The sequence below is a fragment of the Furipterus horrens genome, unplaced genomic scaffold (assembly GCF_987537825.1).
Source record: "Furipterus horrens unplaced genomic scaffold, mFurHor1.1.pri manual_scaffold_2, whole genome shotgun sequence".
NCBI lineage: Eukaryota > Metazoa > Chordata > Mammalia > Chiroptera > Furipteridae > Furipterus > Furipterus horrens.
This window is the reverse complement of record NW_028327172.1, coordinates 214,982,677-215,001,732: the sequence shown is the minus strand read 5'-3', so window position 1 is coordinate 215,001,732 and position 19,056 is coordinate 214,982,677. Positions and strand designations below refer to the sequence as shown.

General features: G+C 59.1%; 1 protein-coding gene across 1 annotated transcript in view; it reads left to right on the top strand.

Annotated features, from left to right (window-relative positions):
* Positions 1-430: 430 nt before the first annotated feature.
* The window catches only part of CRMP1 (collapsin response mediator protein 1), a 45,292-nt gene continuing 26,666 nt past the window's right edge, over positions 431-19,056 (top strand). Inside the window, exon 1 of the mRNA XM_090267095.1 lies at positions 431-856. Coding sequence (XP_090123221.1) covers positions 476-856 — 381 coding nt within the window. The 5' untranslated portion in view covers positions 431-475. The remainder of the gene's footprint in view (positions 857-19,056) is intronic.

Genomic DNA, 19,056 nt, shown 5'->3' with positions numbered 1-19,056 from the left:
GCGTGTGTAACAGATTCGGCATATGCGTGCCAGCATGTTTGTGCATCTTTCACGTGTTCCTATGGCGTCATCGTCTGGTGCGCTAGTGCCAACCTGTGTGTGACTCATGAGTGTGTGTGCATGCACGCGGCCCCCACCCCTGGCTCTCCTCGAGCCCGGCGCGGGCCTGGGGGCGGGGAGCGGGGGTGCGGCTGCCCGCCCTCGGCGCTGCGGCTCGGGTACGTCACCGGCCCTCCCTGCGCGCGCGCCGCGGTCCCGCCTCTCGGTCCTTTGTAGCCGGCGCTGCGCTCGCCGCCAGCCGCCCGGAGGCCCCGCCCCGGCCCCGCCCCGTGCTGCCGCCCGCCCCGCCCCGCCCCGCCCCGCCCGGGGCCGCAGTCGAGCCTGGGCCGCCGCGGGCCCGCACCCAGCGTGGAGCGCAGCGCACGGCGCACGGCGGCGGCTAGGGCCGCGGGCGGGCGGCCGGTCTCGGACCGGTATGGCGGACCGGCGGCGCGCGTGGAACACGGAGGACGACCTGCCCGTGTACCTGGCGCGGCCGGGCAGCGCGGCGCAGACCCCGCGCCAGAAGTACGGCGGCATGTTCGCCGCGGTGGAGGGCGCCTACGAGAACAAGACCATCGACTTCGACGCGTACAGCGTGGGCCGCCGCGGCTCGGCGCGCACGCCGCGCAGTGCGGGCCGGCTGGACTCCGTCGGCCTGCCGGGACCTGGCGGCAGCGAGGACACGGCCAGCGACGTGAGCGAGCCCTCGGGCTCGGTCGTCAGCTCACCAGGCGAGCGCGACGAGCGGCCGCCCGCGCTGCGCATCCGCTGCCCTGCGCCCCGCGACCTGCCCCTCGGCCGGGACAATGGCCAGGTACCCTCGGGGCTCGCGTGGGCCGGACGGAGGGGGCGGGGCCCACGGGCCGCTGGGAGTGGGGTCGCCCGAGGGCGGTGCCAACATGCTTGAGCGAGCTGCGGAAGGCCCCTCCCCCACCCCATCGTCCAGGAGGTTCAGAGAGGTTGTGCGGCTGGGTCAGGAGTGGCCAGCATGCTCCCTGTGACTGCAAAAGGTCTTTCGAGATCTAGGCCCGCCTGCTCTTTTGCAAAAAGAGAGAGCGAGGTTCTGAGAGGGGAAGTAAGTTGGCTAAGCTGCCACATGGACCCTTAAAACGCGAAGGGACCTTTGGGGCGAATGTAACGCCGCCCCCCCCCCATTCTCCGCTTTATGAAAAGGGCCGCTCCGTCCCGCATCAGTCCGTTTATTTATGCCTGCACGCACTAGGGATTACAGAGCACCTACTGCGCGCCAGGCTCTGGGACAGGTTCAGTGGTATGTCAGTGGTCACACACAGCGTCAAGCTGGAAGAAGCCTCACCCCTGAGCTTTCCGCGGGAAGGGTTTGGTTCAAGATTCAAGTAGAACTGGAAACCACTTACCCGCAGCACAGGCATCTCGAGGGGCCGCTCGCGAGTACCCCAGCACCAGCCAGAGCGCTCACTTCACTGTGGTCCAGCGCAAGCTGGAGGCAGAGCGGGGATTGGAACCCGGGTCGCTAACCTCCTCATCTTGGAGCCCTCTCCCCCAAAGTGGGAAAGCATGGGGTGCAGGAACGCCGGGCCTTGGGGTCTATGGCTCTTCTCCTTGCGCTGGAGGTTGCTAGGGAACTGGGGGAAGATGGGTGGACAGAGGGCACTGCTTTGGGACATGTGGGTGAGGGTGGGGGCCTGGGAAGCTGGAACACCCAAGGGCCAGCATGCTGTAGGCTTAGCCCAGCAGTAGATGCCTGAGCTCCACTCAGGTCCCGGGCCACTGGTAGGTGAGGGGTCCTGGCTCAGCACCCCACCCCCACCCCAGATTCATTGTGAGAATTAAGTAGGTAGCGAGCATTCAGTAAGTGTTGGTTGTTGAGTTTTATTATCATCATTTTTATTAATCCTTCTCCCCTTAAATGCTATGAGGCATAAAGTGAGCCAGCCAGGAGGAGGCAGAGTTTGATCAGGACAGAAATCTGGGAGGGCTTCCTGGATGAGGAGGAGTAGGCAGGCCTGTGGCTGCTACAATGCAGTAGTTAATCTCCTTCTGCCCCCCACCCCCTGCCTGTGGCTTTCTGTCCCCATAACTTGGGAACTCTCCACGGTCCTGAATCCATGCCACAGGAAGGGAAGGTCTACATTTCTCCACCGGGGTGGAGGTGAATAAGGCGATACTGAGGGTGTCCCATCTCCGTCTCCTTCTTTCTACCACTTCTTTTTCTCCCCCTGCCCACGTTGCTTCTCTGGTGGCCGATCTCACTTGGTATCCAGGCTTTTGAGCCCAAAAGGGAGGCTTCAGGGCCACGGACTGAGAAACCAGGGTCAATACCTGGGAACCCTGGTTTCTAACCATGGCACTTCTTGAGCCTCAGCTTCTCCCTGTGTGAAATAGGGGTGGTATTTCCCCCCAGGTCCTCGTCAAGGCGCAGAGGAGTATCAGGGAGGTGGAGGCGCTTTGTGCAGTACGGGAAGCCGTCTGGAAGCGAGCCCCAGATGGAGCTGTGGTCAGTGTTAACCGATGGCAGCATCGGCCCCAGCTCTGCTTGGGCCGGCTCCACGGCCTGTCCCTTTCACCACCCCCACTGGCCCTGGACCCTCTCTCCCCTTTCTCTACGGCTTCTCTGGGGACAGGACAAAAGGCAGCGCCTTGGGTGAGCAGAGGACTGTGGAGCCCAGAAGGGCCTCGCCCTCTCCCTGGGGGGAGCGTTTTACTTTCTGTGGACCAGGCGGCCTCTGGGCTGTTCTGGGGCGGGCCTCCGTAGCTCCCAAGCTTTGCCCAGGGTGCGAGCTCTTACCCCGCCCATAAAGCTCTTCCTTGGGGAGGAAGGAGGGGCTTCTGTGCGCAGGCGCATTTTCCGAGGCCCAGGGCTGAGCTCCTGCGGGGCTTTGTACCGGGGCATCTGCTCGGGAGCAGCTGTCTGTATGGCCAGTCACGGGCCAGTGCCCCTCCCCGATACACATGTGGTCTTGTCCCCAGCCTTGGTGCTTCCCTGCTCAGACTGACCCCTGCAGGGGGCCTAGGACTTACCAATGCCCAGGGAGGGAATGCAGGTATCAGGAGGAGGGAGCTGGGATTCAGGACCCAGCTCAGGGCAGAGACGAATGAAGAGTGTAGTGCAGTGAGTGAGTTCGGCACCAGGAGTGCGGGAACCTGGCTTCCAGGCGCAGCCGATAACTTTGCACCTGAGACATCTTACTTCTGGAAGCCTCAGTTCCCTGCCCGAAAGGTGGGAGAAGTGTGGCCGAGTGGTCCTGGAATACTAAGCTGCTGCTCCTTTGCAAGCATGCAATCCCACCTCCCTTTTAAGGGCCGGGCGTCACTGGCCCCGTCCCAGACCAGAGGACTGGCCTCCAGGTGGTGGCTTCAGGCCTCAGCCTGCGTGGTGGGGTGCGGTATCACACCCAGCAGCACACCTTCTCTCTGGGTGCGAACTTGAAAGTAAAGAAGATGGGTCTTTCTGCAGCACCTGCGGCGGAGTATCAGGCAGAGAAGGTTAGCATTCTATTCTGCCTGGAGACTTGGGACACCTGTCCCATGCTGTGGGGCCTTGCTGGGGCTCTCCCCCTTTCCCCCCTCTGATCTCTGTTTCCCTCCTTTGTCATTAAGTTTGTCAAGCTGTGCCCTGGCCTCCTGTCCCCTTCTCCTTGGAGTAATTCTGGATCGTGGGTGCTGGGACTCAGGATGTCCTATTCCCCCTCCTGCCCCCCAGCCTGTTCGAGGGGGTGTGGGGACCTCAGTGCCAACGGCCTGGCCTTTCGAGCATCACTGTGTGGTAGGCTAGGCTGTGGTGGTGACCTGATGGCCTGGCATTGATGACTCAGCTGATGCAGGGGGGTAGAGCAGGTCAGCCCTCAATTAGAACCTTGTCTCTCGGGTCCCTGCTGCACTCCCCCCCCCCCCGCCCCCCGCAGGAGGTTCCTGCTGAGACCTCAGGAGGCTGGTTCAGTGATGGGGGCCGGAGGGTGACGGGGACAAGCTTTGTCAAGAAGCCATTGGAGACGAATCTGGGAGGTTGGGTGAGCTTTTTGTCTGGGGTAGGATATCCGCGAGAGGGTGCAGCTTGAAGAAAGGCTTGGAGGCGGAGGTGGGAAGGTGCTGGGTCTATTCAGGGAGTGGCGTGTGGACAAAGGGAATCTGGGTCTGAGCGGCAGGAGGGGGCCGGCCCCTGAGCCCGGTCCTGGAGGGCCTTGAAAGCAGCTTGGGCGGGTCCTGGACACCCCACGCACCCTCCCTCAGCGGAGAAGCTGCAGCGCGGCCAGCCCACCGGCTCTGCCTTTGCCTCGGAAGGCCAAAGGCCGCCCCTGGCTTTGAAAAGAACCTGCAAACCAGCCCTTGCCCACCGGCCGAGGGCGTGCGCCAGGGCGGAGGTCTGCAGGGCTGGGCGGTGGGCGGAGTGGCAGGAATCGGAAGGGAAGCGCTTCCTGGTTCCAGCCGAGGGGGGCGAATCGGGCTCGGCTCCACGCCGCCGGGAGGAGCTGTCTGTCTGCAGCGCCCTCCTCCCGCCCCCCCATCCTCCCGCCCCTTCGCGGAGCCGGCGGGGCTGCGGCGCAGGCCGAGAGCAGGGGCAGCGCGCGCGTCGGGAGCCCCGGGCGCCGAGTCTCCGTCCCTCTCTCCATTGCTCCCGGGCTTGGTCACCGCGCCCCGGGCAAGCGGGACCACGAGAGAGCCCAACCGAGCGAAAGACAGCGCCCTGGTCCACCCGCGGGCCGAGGGCGGCGGAGGGGCCATGTCTTACCAGGGCAAGAAGAGCATTCCGCACATCACGGTGAGTCGGGCCCGCCCCGCCCCCCGTTCTTTGTGGGGTGGGGGTGGTCACCGCCGGGGTCGGGATCCGCGAGGAACAGCTAGGGCGCCCCCCTGCCCAGGCTTCCTGCAACGGGGTGGGTGGGGCGGGGCCGCTCTCCGTCTCGGATTGCAGCCCCCTCCCCCAGCCCCTGGGGACAATTGTCGGGGGAGCCCCGCATGGTGGGGCGGGGCTGGAGCCTCGGGTCCCTGGGCTTGCAGCCCCCTCCCCCCCGGGGACGTGCTAGAGGCTGGCGTGGACTGGGAGGGTGCGAGCTGAACAAAAGAGGGAGGGGCGCGCGGGCTCTGAACCCCCTCCCGCGCCCTGGAGCCGAGCCTCTTGCGCGTGGCCTCCGGTTCTTGCACCTCCCAGACGAGGTTCTTCCATGACAGAGAAAGGAAAAAGACCTACGGCCGACTCCCACTCTTTGCCCGTACTGATGGGGTGGAAGTCCAGACCAGAGACCGCGCCATGATGAGGGCCCCGCCCATGCCTCACCGCAGCTAAAAACAATGTCACCTGGCAGCCCTGTTGGCTGTGGCCCGGAAAGGGCTAACACTGGGGTGTGGGGATGGAAATGGGGGCCTCGCTGTCCTCTGTGTCCCTGGCTGTGGCCGGAAACAAAGAATCCCGCATCTAGACTCTTTGTCTTTGGGTGGGGAGCTGAGGGCTTTGCTGTCAGGAAACCTGGCATCTACCCCATGGCCTGCCTGGCACCAGAGTGGAACCAAACCGGCCCTGAGGGGTGTGGACATGTGGCCCCAGGTGGTGGGGGCCAGAGCAGCCAGGTGCTGGGGGGCGGAGTTCTGGGCCTGCTGGAATGCTCCAGGATGAGGCCTGAGGTTTGAGACCAGAGACCCAGCATCCTCATTTATCCAAAACCCAGGTTCATTCGGGGCGGCCCCAGGACACCGGGAGAGGGAGGGCATCTTGGGGTAGGAGGAGGGAGCTGACCAGCATATTGCAAACCTTGTTTCCTTGGGCCTTCTCAGTATGTCCTGAGAGGGAGGCATTGTTCACACAAAGCTCGCAGAGACTGCAGCACCGGCTGGTGGAGGTGAGCGGAAGGCTGGGAGGGAAGTGGGCCTTCTGCCCGCCCTCCCCCCCCCTCCCCCACCAAAAAACAGCCTTGCACCCTGCCCAAGTCTGGGCTGAATGTTCCCCAAGAAATTCCCTCCTGGGCCCAGCTTCAGGTCTTGCCAGCAGACCTTTGCCGAACCCCCATCTGGAACTGTGACTCCTGAGGGTGGGGACCACCTCTTGTCTGCTCTTCGTCCCTGCCCGCTGCGACGGAGGCCTCAGTGACCAGGCCTCAGTGTTGCTGGCAAGGAGTGTGCCTGCCTCAGGCTCTGCCGAGTGCTGGGCAAGTCTGGGATGTTTGAATGGCCAGGTCCTTTTCTTGGGACTTCTAAACCCTACCCCTGCCCCTCTGGGGAACTGAGGCAGGCAGTGGGGTTGGGCGATGTCGTGACTGATTGAAAGTTAGGAGCCCTGGGTCCCTTTGTGGCTGTGGCCCGTGGCAGGTCTGTGCCCCTCCCAGGAGCCCCAGTTCCAAGAAGGCAGTTGAGCGTGATGCTCTTTGCGGCAGGTCTGGGGGCAGGGTGCTTCTTCCGTTGGGTGGTTCCCAGCCGGCACTGCAGCGGTGGTACCTGCCCTCCCACCGGGACCCTCGGAGTGGACACGAGCCGGCCATGCTCTTGCGCCTGCTGATAACGGGTGCGCATCCCCGCTCTGTGGCCTCTCAGCCTTCAGCTCCGACACCGGGGTGGGCCTGCCCCTGACCCCTTCACAGGACCTCGAGCACCCACGAAGGCCCCGGCCGAGTGCTTAGTGAGTGCCTGGCACGCAGTCAGGGCTTCAGAGCTGCTGGCTGGTCCTGCTGCCTTAGCCCTTTGTGCGAGGCAAGGGGTTGACCCGCGGGTAAAAGGGTCTCTAAAGGGGGGAGCCCACAACTTCGGGAGCCCGCAACTTCAGGAGCCTGGGGAGAAGAGCTGCTGGAGATGCTGGCAATGACGTTGCTTCCGGAGGCAGTGGCCCTGGATGGGACATTTGTGTTTCATTGGTCCTCATGGTCCCTCCCAGCCAGAAAGATGTGCAGTTTCAAGGAGAAATGACAGACCAGCAAGGGCAGCCTTGGCCAGAGCTGCTGTCCAGGACCCTCTGCTTCCTCGGGACCTGTCACTGATAGTGTATGCACTGTGATGGGTGCACGGAGCCCTCAAACAGGTGGGTGGGGCTTGGGCTTCCCGAGTGCCGCACGCTTGCTTCCGTCAGCAGGACTCGCTGTCAGTGAGTAGTGACAGAAGCACCCGCTCTGTCGGGCGCCGTGCTGGGGGTTAGGGAAAGTGGGAAGGGGGTGGCCTTGTCCTCAGCTTCCCAGAATTCGGCAGAGACTGCCATTTCAGCCTGAAATCACAGCCAAGTGTAGGGGATGCTGTGAGGGCAGTACAGGAGGCCACAGGAGACACAGCAGGGGCTCCCTGCCTAGACCCGGGGGGCGAGGGGGTGGTCCCAGAGGCTAGTGAGTGTGGCCTGCTGCAGAAACTGAAGGAAAGTCAGCACGTGGCAGCCCAGCCTCTGCTTCCAAGTGCAGCTTCTCCACGCAGCTTCTCTCACATGGGGCCCCTGTGAGCCTCAGCGTTCTCTGAACGCTGGGGATAAGGTCCCAGCTTTGCCAGAGCGTTCAGATAGAAGAGCGGACACCTGGACAGGGGAGGAGAAGCGGCACCCCAGGCAGGGCGCAGTGTGGACACGGGGCGGCTGAATCAGGAGGCGTCCTGCTCACGCTGGTGACGTCACTGTCTTCTCTCTCCCACCCCAGCCTGTTTCTGAGAGAGCACGGCAGCCTGGCAGAGAGGAGGGGAAAAGCAGAAGCCGCTCCAGCCTCCAAGGAGCATTTAAGATATTTATGAGGCTCTGTTTCATGTGAGGCTTTTTAAAAAATTAATGGCACAGCTGGGGATTAACTTAGCAGAAGCTCTTCCTGATCCCCAAAGCCGCAGTTCAGTGGGGAGCCTCCTGGGCGTGGCTCTGGGCGAACAAAGGCACGTGGCTTCCTGGCCCTGCAGGAGCTCCGGGCTCCACCAGCCACCCCAGGTGGACACCGGCTCAGTTGTCGGGGGAGACGGGAGAGTCCACATGGTGGCAAAGAATTACTATTATAGAAAAAAAAAAACTTCACGAGTACTGACCATTGGTGAGTTTGCAGAATATTCCAGCACCGAGCAGGAATTCCGCGACCTCCCCCTTGGTCTGCAGAGTGGCAGTGGCCCTGTGAGGCTGCCTGGATGTGCCGCTCTTATTTTCCAGAGGGAGCTGAGGCTCACAGAGGCCCCGTGGCCCAGGAAGGGGCTTGCCAAGGCCCGCGAGGGATGAAGCGCTCAGGCGGGTAGGGAGGGCAGACGGGCTGGGTGCCTACTAAGAAAACCACTATCTGACTTGAAATCAGTGTGTGTTAAAATGTGCTTCAGTGTGTATGTTTGTATAATGGAGTGTGCGCATGTAGGTGAGTATGAGTACGTGTATGTGACTGAATGGTGTGTAAATGTGTGCTTGTGTGTGTATTTTAGATTAAACAGCAAAGATGCGCAGGGAAGACAGATGACCCAAGAGGCACATCACACGGAGGTAGTTACTCTCATGTGCAAATATGCAAACATCATGCTTCTGCGGGAGGCATTCAGCCTGTCTGCACAGAGGCAGTTTCTTTCCCTGCCTTTCTGCCCCCAGGATCTGAGGCGCCTGCCCTGGTTTGCCGTGCACAGTGAAATCAGATGGCATGGGGGTGAGAGGCCCGGGCCAGAGGTGGAGATTAGGGTCCCGTGTACCAGAAGATGGGAACTGTAAGATGCTCTATCACCCGTGCACATGCTCTGGGCACAGTGGGGTATTGAAAAAACCCTCAGCAGGTGTGCCGCTAAAATTTGACCAGCATTCGAAGTTTATGGTGACTGCAGTCCCGTCTGCACGTCTACATATTGTGCTAGTGACCCTTGTTATTAGCTGGGGCCTGAGCACTCTCACCCTGAATGGTGTTGAATGGAGTCTCATTTCCTTGCGAGTAAAAGACAGCTCTTGCCCAGGAAAGGGCGCTCCGGTGGACTGGGGGCCCCCGGGCGTGTAAAAGCCGAGCCAGTGCTGTGGACAGCGCCGTGGTGCTGAAGAGGACGCAGGCGCGATCACGGCGCTGTCATTAAAGGCCCCTGGAGACAGACACAGGCCCGCTGTAGTGGGGCCGACGTGGCCATGACTGCTGACTTAGCTGGTGTTGTCTGAGATCTCTGGTCCCTTTATGAGGGCTGCAGAATGTTATGTTACAGCCGTGTCCCCCTTCCCTGTAGGAGACGTGTCCCGGGACCCCAGGGGATGCCTGAAACCGCGGATAGCACTGAGCCCTGTTTGTCCTGGGTTTTTTCTGTACCTGCACTTCCAGCCGGCTTCTCTCTGGCATATCCAGGCTGCCAGCGTCCCCAGTCTTGGGCTTTGGGGCTGTTCTTGGGTAAAACGAGGGTGACTTGAACCCAGTCCCTGAGATCATGCACCTGCTCACTGCGACAGCTACCGAGGGACTAGTGCGCGGCAGTGCATACAGCGCGGACACACCGGGCGGGCATGGTGCGCATTCCAGGCGGGACGGAGCGGCATTTTGTTGTGCCGCTCGGAAGGGTGCGCGGTTTAAAACCTAAGAATCGCTTATTTCTAAAATTTTCCATTTAATACTTTTGGACCGCCGCTGACCACAGCTAACTGAAACCTCAGAAAATGAAATTGTGAGTGGGGTGCGGAGGTGGGGGCGCTGTATTTATAAGTGCGTCCCAACAGGGAAAGGTTGGGATTCATTGCCCTGGAGATGCAATGACCAGGTCGTAGCTTTTTCTGCAAAATGGCAACTCTGAATTGGTGTCGGTGGCCCGGGGACTATCACAGGGTCTAGGCTGCTTCCTAGGGCGGCTGGCCTAGAAAATAAGCCGCTAACAGGAGAAGGTGATGCCTGTGGACGTCTGAGGCTGCAGCCCCCCAGTCCTTCCCGAGGCCTGTGCCCCAGGCCCCTGGGACATTCACATGACTGGGCTCACCGTTTCTGGCCCTTTGCCTTTGTAGAAGCCATGCCCACCCTCCTGGAGCCTGGTTGTGGGTGTCCCCCTCCCCCCACTCCATTAACTGTGGTTTGTGCACTTGACTGTGGACACGTGGAGCCCTGGGCAGTGTCTCATCCTCCGTGGCGTGTCCCCAGGAGCACTCCTACACATTGGTGACTCACAGTAGGGACTCCGTGCCATGTAACTGAATGAATGAAGACTCGCATGACAGACTGCTCTTTTGAACTTGACTTTCCTTAACAAATGTCCTCTTCGTAACCTTAGCATGTGGGTGGTTACCACCTGGAAGGAAGAAGGGTGGCCGGAAGGTGTTTTGGAGCCGACACAAAGCCTCCTGCTGGTGACTTTGGCAACAGGGAGAGGGTGGATCTGATTTATTAATGGGCTTCGCTGTGCCTCGCACCGAAAAGCAAGCTTTTACAATGAGAGCCTTCCGTACGAGTTGGATCCTTGTTAGTGCCCATCCCCTGAGGACCCCCGCTAAATGGCTGCCTGGGGTCAGACCTTGGAGTCATTCCATGGGAAGGCTCAGGAGACCTGATGCAGAAATGCATGCAGCAAACAGCTGTTTGGGCAAGGTTTTGTACCTGTCCCGAAATTACGCTGTGTGTACTTTTTGTCACACCGTATTTGTAGCCCCTTAGGTCTTAAGCCCTCGTCTCAGCAAATATGTGATTTATACAACCTCAGACTTGGAAAGACTCTACTAAATTATGTATTTTTTTATATTTGTGCATTTGAAGTGGCAGAAAAGTGTCATTGCTTCTGCTCCACTCGCCTCCCCTCTTGTGTAGGAATTCCAAACCCTCTTCTTGAATACCTCCAGTGACGGGGCGATCACCACTTTACAGAGCAGTCTGCTTTACCCTTGGAAGTTCTGTTGTTGGAAAACCCGTCTGTCTGTGGTGTGAGAGTCGGCCTTTTGCCCGCAGAATTTCCATAGGTGCCTTCCTCTTCCACATCGATACTTCCAGAGGGTCTGGAAGACGTTTTTCTTGATCTGGGACCTTCTCTCTTTCAAAATGGTCCCAGTTCTTGATTCCTTATCGAGCATAATTTCCAGGTGCAGTGTTCGGATTTTTCTTTCCATTATTTTTCTTTACCTTCTTTTTTTTTTCTCTCTCCTTGGTTTCTGGGCAGGCAGGATAAAATGGGCGTAACATAAAACCTAATTACTAGGCACCTTTTAAACTGGTGTAAACAGTGTTCCAGCTGATGAACGCCATGGGAACTTTCCAGACGCAGAAACGTGGCATCAAACATTGGGTTTTATAGGCCGGTATTCAGTGTATTGAGAGCTTGTACATAATATCTTAATGAACCCTGTGAGGTCGGGCTTTGGTGAGTGCCCCCGACAGGTGAGGAAGCGGCGGCTCCCAGCAGGTACGGATGCTGCACAGGTTGCCCTGCTAAGGAGCCGTGTGGGGTTGAGGTGTAGTTGCCGGTGTGAAGGATCTCACGGCCGCAGGGGAAAGATACGCACTTAAAAATGAGCCGGCAGACAAAGCAGCACGAGGTCAGGAGGCCATGCTGACCGGGGGTGCCAGCCTCATGCTGTGGGGGCTCCAGGGGGTGACCGCAAGTTCCTGGAGTCGGGACACTGCCTGAGAGGGTGAGCTGGAAACCAGTGGGCCCCGCAGGTGTGCCAGGACGTGCGGGTAACAGGAGGGCCGGGGGCAGGTCCAGGACTGGGGACGTGCCGCTTTGGGAACCAGCAGACGGGTCCGGGGGCACAGGGTCAGGGGAGGGGGCGGCCAGGCCTGGAAGAGCCAAGAGGGTGTACTTCACCCTCCAGGTGGGGATGGGCGTGGGGAGGGGAGGCTTAAGTAGAGGCCTGACATGTTGTGTCGGGGTTTCGGGAAGCTCTCGGGCTGCCCCGTGGGGGGAGGGGTTTGGGGAGTGAGAGGCTAGAGAGAGCCTGAAGGTGGAAGCAGCGTTTGAAGGCGATCTGACCCCCCAGCTTGCGAGGGGATGCGGCGGGTCTCAGTGCTGTCCCCCTGCTAATTCATTTACTGCTCGGAACAGCGCCCTGTGCTGCAGGCTGGAGACTGAAGCCCCGAGGGGTGGGCTGGCCTGAGCCGCGGGGCTGTTAGTAAGTGTGGGTCCAGGTTAGGCCGAGCGCGCCGTCCTGACCCAGCAGACGGAGTGAGATGATGGGGTGAGAGCGCTTGGCTCCCAGGGGCGTTGTTGGTGGTCCCTTGGGGAATGGGCCTCACGCCTGATGGCTTACCCCTGGGGAGCCCTTGCTCTGCCCGCCTGCCTGTCGGCCACAGTCATGACAATCGCAGCGGAGGGAAGGGGAGGCCCGAGGTGCTCCAGGGGCGGCCGCCTCCATCCGCACGGGCTGTTCTCGCTCTTCCCCGCGTCGAGAGAACGGCACTGAGGCTCAGGTGTGCTAGCAGGGGCAGCGAGGAGAACCCTGGGAGAGCCACCAGGAGGCACTGGGCTGTCCCTTAGTAGCTGCCGGGTGGCTGCACATTCAGGTGTGTTTCCACCGTCTCCTGGCTGTGTGCCTCACGCACCTGGCTGCATGTCTCCGAGTTTCCCCATTTGTAGCAACCGTACCCACTTCTTAAAGGGACTTAAGAATCGCCCTGGCCGGTGTGGCTCAGTGGGTTGGGTGTTGTCCCGCAAAGCAAAAGGCCGGCAGTTCGATTCCTGGTCAGAGCATGTGCCTGGGTTGCAGGTTTGGTCCCCGGTGGGGGGGAGTGTATGAGAGGCAATCGATCAATTTTCTCTCCCTCTCTTTCCTCTAAAAATAAATTTAAAAAAAATCTTTTTAAAAAGAGCGACCCATCTTTTAAATAAAGGGGGCAGGACTTAAGAATTAAAACTGGAGACCATGTAAAGCTGAGTTGACACTGGGTGTTCAGGAACACGGTTTTCTTAAAGGCAGCGGGTTTCCGTTCAGGTGGCTTTGTGTGCGGGGAGACGAGGGAACGCAGCCGTGCGTGCTGGCGCAGAGGCCGATGCTGCTGGTGCTCTCCCCCTGAAGGCGGCCCGAGGGCCCTGCCCACTCCACTCCTGGGGTCACGCGAGAGATCCAGGTGCCAGGTACTGTGGGGTCTGAGATCTCGCTGTTGTCATGGCGGCTGCCATGGAAACGGGTCTGAACCCCCAGCGAAGGCCTGCAGTCCCTGGGGACCGCCTGTATTTCTGAGTCAGGAAGGAGGAAGGCGCCACCGTGTCCCCTGCCATGTGAGCGCAGCAGACGGTGTTCATTAGGTGGGGTGTCAGGCCGTTGTCACTCCCAGGGCTGCTTTCCTGGGAAGTGTGGCAGAGGGCCTCCGGCTGACGGCTGCCCCTGAGGCCACCTCAGAGGCCCTGGGCTGGTTTTCTGTGAGTCCCATGAGTGTGCTCTGGGTAGGATGGTGGGTGGTCAGGAGGGGAACCCAGCAGGCAGGGGGCTCCAGCTGCTGAAGGTGGTGACCGAGCCATGGAGTTGAAGTGCTGGACCCTGACAGTAATCACGGTGCCGGCGGCTTTGTGCACAGAATCCTGACGGCAGTAACTCTGACCAGCAAACAGCCCCATCACTTGCTTCTGGCACCAAATACTGACGTAGGGCCGCAGGTCTGTGCGTGGCAGAGGCTTAGCAGAGTTCAGCTGGGTTTGTCCGCAGGCTTCTGTCTGCGTCAGGGAATGCTCCTCTTCTCCTCTCCTTCTGGGACTCAGGCTGAAGGAGGCGCCATTCTGGGGTCCTGTGGGTTTCCACGGCTGAGGGCGGGCTCTCGGGAGCCACCCTGACACCCACCTGCCCGTTAAAGCCAAGCTCAGGAGGGTGCGGTCACACCTGCTCGGGCTGCTGGCCTGGAGGGCGGGGTGGACTGGGCTGCGAGGGGCGCGGTCTGCCTAATCTGGGGCGTTGGTTAATCACATAATTCCTGGCCCACCGTCCAGATCTGCTAAATGGAAACCTGGGCAGAGGCGCCTGGACTGGAATCTTTCATGGGATCTGCTAGGCTGCGGGGTCGTGTTGTGAATCGTACATGCGCGTGGGGGTGGCTTCCGTCCTGTTGAATTTTGGAGTTGCAGACATGGGCTCGCCACCCGTGGCTTGTAGGAGTCGGAGGGTTAATAATGTTCAGCACTCACCTGGACGCTTCCCTGGTCTTAAAGCAGTGCCATCGGCATTTAGTGCATGGACGAGCCCATGCCTCCAAAATCGGGGCTCCCCTGGCCTTTTGGGGACCCGTTTCCATGACTGTCCTTTGGAAAGAAAGGGATTATTCATCTTTCCAGCAATGAGCGGCCATTGCCTCACTGCGAGCCCCCGTCCACTGATGGGTCGGGCCGCTTCCTGCTGACCTGGGCACCCCAGCAGCCTGGCTGGAGCTGCCCCCGGTGTGAGGACCCAGCTGCTGAGATGCCTTTTCCACATTTACTCACGTGCTGACCCCTGACTGCAACCTCTGCATCGTGAAGCGCCCTCGGAGAGCGGCGGTCGGAGGGGGGCTGTGTGCGTGCCTCCCAGCTCGCTGGGGCGGGAGAAGGAAGGTACTGGCGGAGTGGGACTGATTGAAAGGCCTTGAAGCCAGCACCAGGCGTTATGAAGTATAAGCCGTGATCGCTTTGGTCCTGCGGGAATGAAAAGACTGCAAATACCCCAGGGAGCCGAGATGAGGTGGGAGGGAGAGGGCACTTCTCATCCTAGGGTTGGAGAGACCCAGAGGCGTTTCAGGACCACGGACAGCACACGCATCAGCCTTCCGTTCGTCGTCTGCGCGGGGGAGCCTGGCACTTGGAGACCCCCAGGTCTGGGTCTGTACTCTTTATGCTGCTGGAATGTCCCCTTCTCCCTGTTCCAAGTTCACAAACCTCTCATATGTCAGAGCCCAGCTCCCACGTCCCCTCCTTGATGCCGCAGCCGCTGTCTTTCCCCACTGTCTCTGTAACACAGCCTTGGTTCTCTGCCGTTTCCCCCACGGCCAAGGTCGCTGACCCCGTGGTTGGGGGGCAAGTGTTGGTTTGGTGAGAAGACACCTCTGCTTCCTTCTTAGACTCCCCAGACCTTAACGGGCTGTTTATCCCTCTGACTCTGGTGGGGACGGCAGGTCTCATCCCCGGGGAGAAGAGGACTCAGGGCCAGGTAGTGACGCGAGCGCTGTCCCTCCTGGCGGCGGCCGGCTGTTCTCGTGCTGCCGTGTGGGCAGCAATGCCTGTTTTCAAGCTGCTTTCTGTAAGCGGTGCCCGGCATAATGCGCAGCGTTTGTGAGGGTCACGGGGCAGCCTGCCAGCCCCAGCTCGGGCCGCCCAGTGGGGACTGGAAGGGAGATAATAGCAGGCTCAGAGAGGAAACCCTTCCCTTCCCAGGCTTCTCCTGACTCGCAGGGCCGTTGGCAGCAGAGACGGGGCGCCTGCCCAGCACGAGGGGTGGGGGGCGCCTCAGAAGGGGGCCTCCGGCATCATCCGTGTGGTGCCACCTCCACGCCCAGCCAGCCTGTGTCCCTGGGCAGTGGCTTCGGCTCCCAGGCAATTTTAAAGGCAGAAAGAGGGGTCTCTGATCTGTCAGCCTGGTTTTCTGCTTCCTTCTCTCATTCTCTTTGTCCCCTCCCTCCCTCCCTCCCTTCCTCCCACATTGTCATCTCTATAATTTTTATATCACTCGCCTTCTCTCTCCTTCTCACTCTCTCTTCTCAGATATTCCTTCCCCCGCCCCTCCTTCCTTTGCCTCCTGTCCGTCACCGCCCTGTCCCCCTGCTCAGCGAACACGCGCTAAATGCAGCGTGAGCCGGCTGCTGGGCCCCAGGGAGCCAGTGAGGAATTGCACGTGGCTCTCCTGGCCACCAAGGGTGTACAGCCCTGAGAGAGGCAGGTGTGTGAACATGGCATGAAGTGTGATGGCAGACGGCTGTGCAGGCACCCCATACTCTCTGCCGGGGGGGAGAGTCAACTACTGCCCGAAAGATCTATTCACCCCAGAGTCGCCACCATGGAAAAGGTTTGACCGTTTACTTTTTCAGCTGATATTTTGTTGTTCAGTTCTATTGGTGGTTATTAAAAATCCTGGAGCATAGTTTAAGTATCTGAATGATATCCCATCAGCGGGGTGCTGATAGGTTGTAACTAATCTAGGGTCACATTTTAGTGTACAGTTCCTCACCGTCGCTCGGGATATTTTCCTGGGGACAAACTCCTGGCTCCAGGTTTCTAGATCAAGCCGTGAACAATTTTAAGGCCCTTGCTACCCTTTGCAAACTTGATTGGCACTAATTTTTATTGAGGAGTCCCAGCTGTGAGGACGGTCGGTAGACAGAGGGTGACATTCCCTGCTGCCACCTCCGCCCAGTGTTGGCATGGCATCTTGGTTCAGAAACTTGCGTGTGTTTGAGTTCCTCCCGGATGAACCCCTCTGTGACTTTGCCACCAGCCCAGATTCCCTCCTGCCACCACGTAAGAGTCCCTCAGAGTCCCCGGGAGCTGGCACGGGCATGCCTCTGCAGGTCCCCCACTGAGGCCATGCTCCAGCAGACGAAGCCACTTACAGGTGCCCAAGCCTGCAGGTGCCTTCCATCTCTGCGCCTCCCTCCCCTCCCTGCATTCTCTTTGCTCCTTTTGTGTGGGGCTCCTTCCTACTTCAAGTTCAGAGCAAGCTCATTCCCCTGGGAGGGCTCCTGCCAACCTCTGCCAGCCCTTACCACACTGGCCACAGAGGCCTGGCTGTGACTCAGTCTCCCCCACAGGCCTAAGAACTCCTTCCTTCAGCAGATACCTCTTGTGAGTGTAGCGCCTGCTACAGAAAACGGCGAAGGATAAGCAATGTGTGCACCTGCAGCCGTGATTTCCACGTGCCAGGCCTGAGCTGAGCACTGTGTGTCCCAGCGGGTGCTCCCAGCAGCCCTGTGAGAGCGGAACACTTGTCCCCGTTTTACAGATGGGGTCACTGAGGCCTGCCGAGGCTTGGAACCTGCATCTCCCTGACTCTTGACGTTTTGTTCTTGCACAGCACCGATCCAAGGACGTGAGTCACGCCGATCATAATTCCCTTAGGTCCCTGCTGTCACCGTGGAACGAGCTGGCCGGCTCTGGCATACCCTAGCTGGGGAGATTTTGTGGAACTTTTAATTAGCTTTTTATTTTCTTCAAAGTCCTTCACAGTGGTTTTTATGCAGAGTTTGTCGTTGTTCATATATTCTGTTTATTCCTCGCGGTAATCTGTGAGAGGGAGGGTATTTTTCTTTTTTCTTTTAAACATGTGACTTTTATCAAATTCTTAAAGTTTTCTGTCCTATAAAATTGACTCTTTCTTGTGCACAGTTCTGTGAGTTTCCACACTTGCATTTCCGGCGTGAGGAGAGGAGCCAGGCCCTGGCTGGGCAGCTCAGTTTGTCAGAGCATGATCATCGTGATGCACCAAGGTTGTGGGTTCAGCCCCTGGTCAGGGCACAGACAAGAATCAACTAATGAACATATGCAAATAAGTGGAACAACAAAGCGATGTCTATCTGTCTGTCTGTGTCTCTCTCAAATCAATCAATAATTAAAAAGAAAGAAAAAAGAAAAGGAGCCCCAGAGAATTAGGTCCTTGGGTCGCAGACCTTGGCTTTTTTCGAGTGGAATATGATGATGGGATGCTGTGGATTCCAGACTTTGAAAATGTTTTAAAATGGGACAGAAGTGTGTTTGATGGAGCAGGCGCTGGAGGGGAAGTTAGGAAACCTTGGCCTGACCGGCACTCTTGTTAGCTGGGTGCACTGGGGCGGCCACCTGGCCTTGAGCCCCGTTTCCCCCGGAGGGCAGATCGGAGCTCATGCACCATAGGGACCCTGCGGTGCCGACAGGAACGCCCGTCCCTACCGCACTTTTCCTAAGGCGGCTTCTGTGGGAGAGCCCCCTTGTCAGGTTTTCCACTGAACAGGAGGGTCTGCGTTTGGAGCCCAGTCCCCCTGTTGAGTGGTCACGCTGTGCGTCAGCAGATCAAGGGGCCGGGGTTTCCGTCACAAAGGCCGTCTTGCTTCTGTTTAACCCAGATTTCCTCACCCCGCTACACCTGGGAGTCCCCTTTGGGGACAACATCTGCTAGAACCCCTCAAGTTCCAAGGAGCATGGCTTCGAAAACGCTGATTAAAAAGCAAAAGCACTGCTGGTTTTAAGAAAGATAATGAGAGAGTCATAAGCTCTTGCCTTATTAGAGGTTTATTTTCTTAAGAAAAATACGGGGCCCTGAGAACACCCCGAGCGTCAACCCGTTTGCCGCAGCTGCGCAAACCAGGGGGGCGGGGAGTGGGGGGCGGGTGTGGATTGGGGCACGAGCTCCGCCCTCCGATGCTGCGAAGCAGAGCAGGGAGGGGCTGAGCTTCTGGCTCACAGCACAGTTAATACCATGTTTCAGGCTGAGCCTGAAGAGCCCCCCATTAAACGTGACAAGCGGGTGGCTGTTGGCGGGAGGCTGTGTCCCGGAAGCCACCCACCCGCTGCTGGTGCCAGGGAACCGGCACTCCGGCTGTCCCACCTTCTGGGTGTGCACAGCTTGTCCCCCCTCTTCCCTCCAGAGGGCATCCTCCGTGGGGGTGGACACATCTTGGCTGGCCTCCGTCTTAGGGGTAAGAGGCAGGTGTTGGGCCCAGGTGCGACTGAGCTTCTAGCCACGTTCCCCAGAGCCCCTCCTGCTGGGGAACAGGATGTGCTGGGTCATCCTTCTCTTCTTTGGATCGTAGCTTATAGTTCTTTGTCCCATGGCTGTGATGTCTTTTCTCTCCCTCTTCACCCATTCATCCTTCAAGGCATCCATCCATCCACCCATCCAATCCATCCATCCACTCATCCACCCATCCGTCCATCCCTCATCCACTCATCCATTCATCCATTCATCCATCACCCATCTATCCTTCCATCCATCATCCTTCTATCCATCATCCATCCATCATCTATCCATCCTTCTATCCATCATCCATCCATCATCCATCCATCCATCCACCCATCCATCCATCCATCATCCATCCACCCCCCCATCCATCCATCCATCCATCCTTCCATCCATCATCCACCCATCCATCCTTTGATCCATCACCCATTCATCCTTTGATCCATCACCCATCCATCCATCCATCCACCCCCCAGCCAGTCTGCCAGCCAGGCTGTGTCCAAGGTATGGGAGATGCAGCTGTGAATAAAATAGATGACCCCTCTGCCCCGTGGAGCTGACAGTCTCGTAAGGAC